Source organism: Urocitellus parryii, chromosome 4 (assembly GCF_045843805.1).
Source record: "Urocitellus parryii isolate mUroPar1 chromosome 4, mUroPar1.hap1, whole genome shotgun sequence".
NCBI lineage: Eukaryota > Metazoa > Chordata > Mammalia > Rodentia > Sciuridae > Urocitellus > Urocitellus parryii.
In genome coordinates this window covers 150905823-150908646 of record NC_135534.1, presented here as the reverse complement: position 1 = coordinate 150908646, position 2824 = coordinate 150905823, and the positions used below count along the sequence as shown (strand labels likewise).

General features: G+C 41.6%; 1 protein-coding gene across 1 annotated transcript; it reads left to right on the top strand.

Moving 5' to 3' along the window:
- The first annotated feature begins 994 nt into the window (after window positions 1-994).
- On the top strand, window positions 995-2397 carry Dmac1 (distal membrane arm assembly component 1). The gene is made up of 2 exons (XM_026391490.2): window positions 995-1311; window positions 2114-2397. The coding sequence occupies exons 1-2, from the start codon at window positions 1047-1049 to the stop codon at window positions 2176-2178; spliced, it is 330 nt and encodes a 109-aa protein (XP_026247275.2). The 5' UTR covers window positions 995-1046; the 3' UTR covers window positions 2179-2397.
- The last annotated feature ends 427 nt before the right edge of the window (window positions 2398-2824 follow it).

Below are 2824 nucleotides of genomic sequence, written 5' to 3'. Positions count from 1 at the left end.
AAGTGAAATGAGTTGGGAGTGCATGATAAAGAAATTGACTCATAAAGATACAATCAGAATTAAAAGGTCCTTCTTAAGGGATAAGAATGTAAACCTGCAAAAACAAATCTTATATTAACACCTCAAATCTATTCACCTGATTTTGCATGGAATTTTCTCCAGTGCTTTCAAAGAGAAACCACGAATACGACAAATTGAGAGCATGTCTTTAAGAAACAAGGTAAAGAGAAATTGAAAGTATTTATCCAGGTAATTCAAATCTACTTCCAATATCTTGATCACGTTTGCGTACTGCTGTCACAACATATACAGGTGGAGTTTGAGAGATGTGACTCTTTATCTGCAGACATTGGTTTCAACTATGGTTGTTACTTAATCAGTTGTGTCATTTATTGAGAAAACTGTCATACTGAATTGGGAAGTCACATAATGCAGAGAACTGCTTAGCAAAGTATCTAGCATATAGTTAATATATAAAACTCAACCCTTCAAGACACAAGTCTCTGAGCAGGAGACGTGGCATACCCAGGGCTTCACAGTTTATGTTACACAGTAAACCCAGAGATTTACTCCAGACTTCTGATGCCGAAAGTTGAGACACCTAGTAAGAAGAGTACTGGTTGTAATTCCTGCAACTCAGTATACTGGGGCAGGAGGATTGCAAGTTCAAGGCCAGCTTCAGCAGCTTAGTTAGACCCTCTCTCAAAGTTAATAATTGAAAAAACAGGGGATGCAGTTCAGTGCTAAAGCACCCCTGGGTTCAATTCCCGGCATCAATAAAGGGGGGAAGGGGAAAGAATGGCGGCTAAGTCGAAATCTCTATAAACTAATAAGAGGTGGAGGTTGCACACACCAAGGTTGCAGCCATTGAAATCCACCCTACCAGTTCCGCCTCTTTCGCGCCCTAGCGACACAGCGACTCAGGCGAAAACTACATTTCCCAGCCGCCCTCAGGATTTTCCGGCGCACTGCGCTCTGCTTTCCGGCCGCATCTTTTACGTCAGTTCGAACCGAAGTTTTGTCACGACTGGGCCATTTCCCAGAACATGGGTTCTTCGTTGTTCCGGCCTATGCAGCCTAAGAAGTTCGACGATCCTCCGGTGGCCGCTCCCCCCGCTCCCCCAGATGCGTCCGAAGCGCCGACCTCCCCAGAGCAAGCGCCCTTGTTTAATAACTGCTGGAGTTGCCGGGTGCTCTCCGGGTCGGGACTGATAGGGGCAGGCCTTTACGTGTACTTGGTGGCGCGGAAGCCTATGAAGCTCGGATATGCTCCGGGTCCAGGCCCTATTGCCCAGATGGTCATCGGCATCAGTGAGAGCCGGGGCAGTGCCGCTTGGGCTGGGGTGGTGGGGTGAGGTAAACCCAACAGCCACGTGGGCTGGAGGGGCGGGGCGCCCCAACGTAGGCCCTGGGCAGGGAGAAGTTGCGATGCCTTAGAGGAAAGAAAAGAAAAAGGAAAACAGTATTTTATGAGAACTCTTATTAATTTCAGTTTTTAAAATCCTTACAATACCGATTAGAGGTATTAACAATGTTCCCATTTTATTTTCGGGTAAAATGAAGCTAAGTGGATTGGACAGAAAGTGACAGAGCTGGCTTTCCATCCCAGGTTTATCTGGCCCCCAAAATTTCTCTTTTTCTTTCTCTTGGAGAATGTTAGAGTGAGGGCACTTGCCATTGGCTTAGGAAATTGGGCTTGGAAGCCAGATTTTAGTTGCAGGTTCAAGTTCAAAGCCCATCTACTTGATGCACTGCTGGGTTATGGGAATCCACAATATTGTTTGCCAAAATGTCTTACTGTCATGTGTTCCTTTATCTTTACAAACCAGTTTTCTAAGTGAATAGATTTTTTAGGTTTTCAGATTTGTTGTCAGTCAGGTTGTCTAAATCATTTACCTTTGTTAAAACTACTTGCTTTGGAAGATAATAGGGTATTTTCTTTCTTTCTGAACTTTTTTGTTCCTTTTCTGAGCTTCACGCTCCTATTCGAAATATATAATGTTAATATATCTTTAATTTAATGTTGTAACAGTTAAATAAGATGGCATATGGAACACTTGGTAAACTAAATTGTGACATATAAGTAATATGCTTTTTTTTTTCCCACCTCCAGGCATTGCTTGTTGGGGTATAGTTATCCTGGCAGACCCTAAAGGAAAGGCCTACCGGGTTGTTTGAATGAACAATGAACTTGTCACCTCTTACCACTGGACCCATTACACAGGAAGCATGGGATTTGTGGTTGTTCTGGACAGACGTGTGGAGGAGCTTTGTCTTCACTATTGGGAATACTACAAGACTGAAAAACAATGAAAACATTGGTTGTCATACCTTGACTGTGAGTGTGGCTTTCTTGTCAGGTTTCAGAGGGATCAATAAATCCCTTAGAGAAGAAAATGATTCTGTGTCCTATCTGGGGAAGGAGGGTATAATTTAAATTTTACTTAAATATAATTGAATTTAGTTAAATTATGATTTGTTAATATTAAAATGAAGGAAATGATAAGCCAATAGGAAAATGAGCTATTTTATTTCCTAATTATAGTTCTTTTTATCCTGTAATTGGATTAACACCTGTTATCAGCCTAACCCTTGATAAACACATGAAACTAGATCTGAATACTCCTTATGCTTTCCGAGGTGTTTTTAAATTCATCATTTCATGAGAGCTTCATTGCTAATCTGACTTTTTTATTGATAAGCCTTAAAACAATAATCCAAGTGATTTGCTCAGGGTTATTCAGAAAATCAGTGCTGTATCTAGTACTTGTTTTTGTCTGGTTTTCCTGTTCTAGTCTTTCAGAACTAGAATGGTACAAGGAGT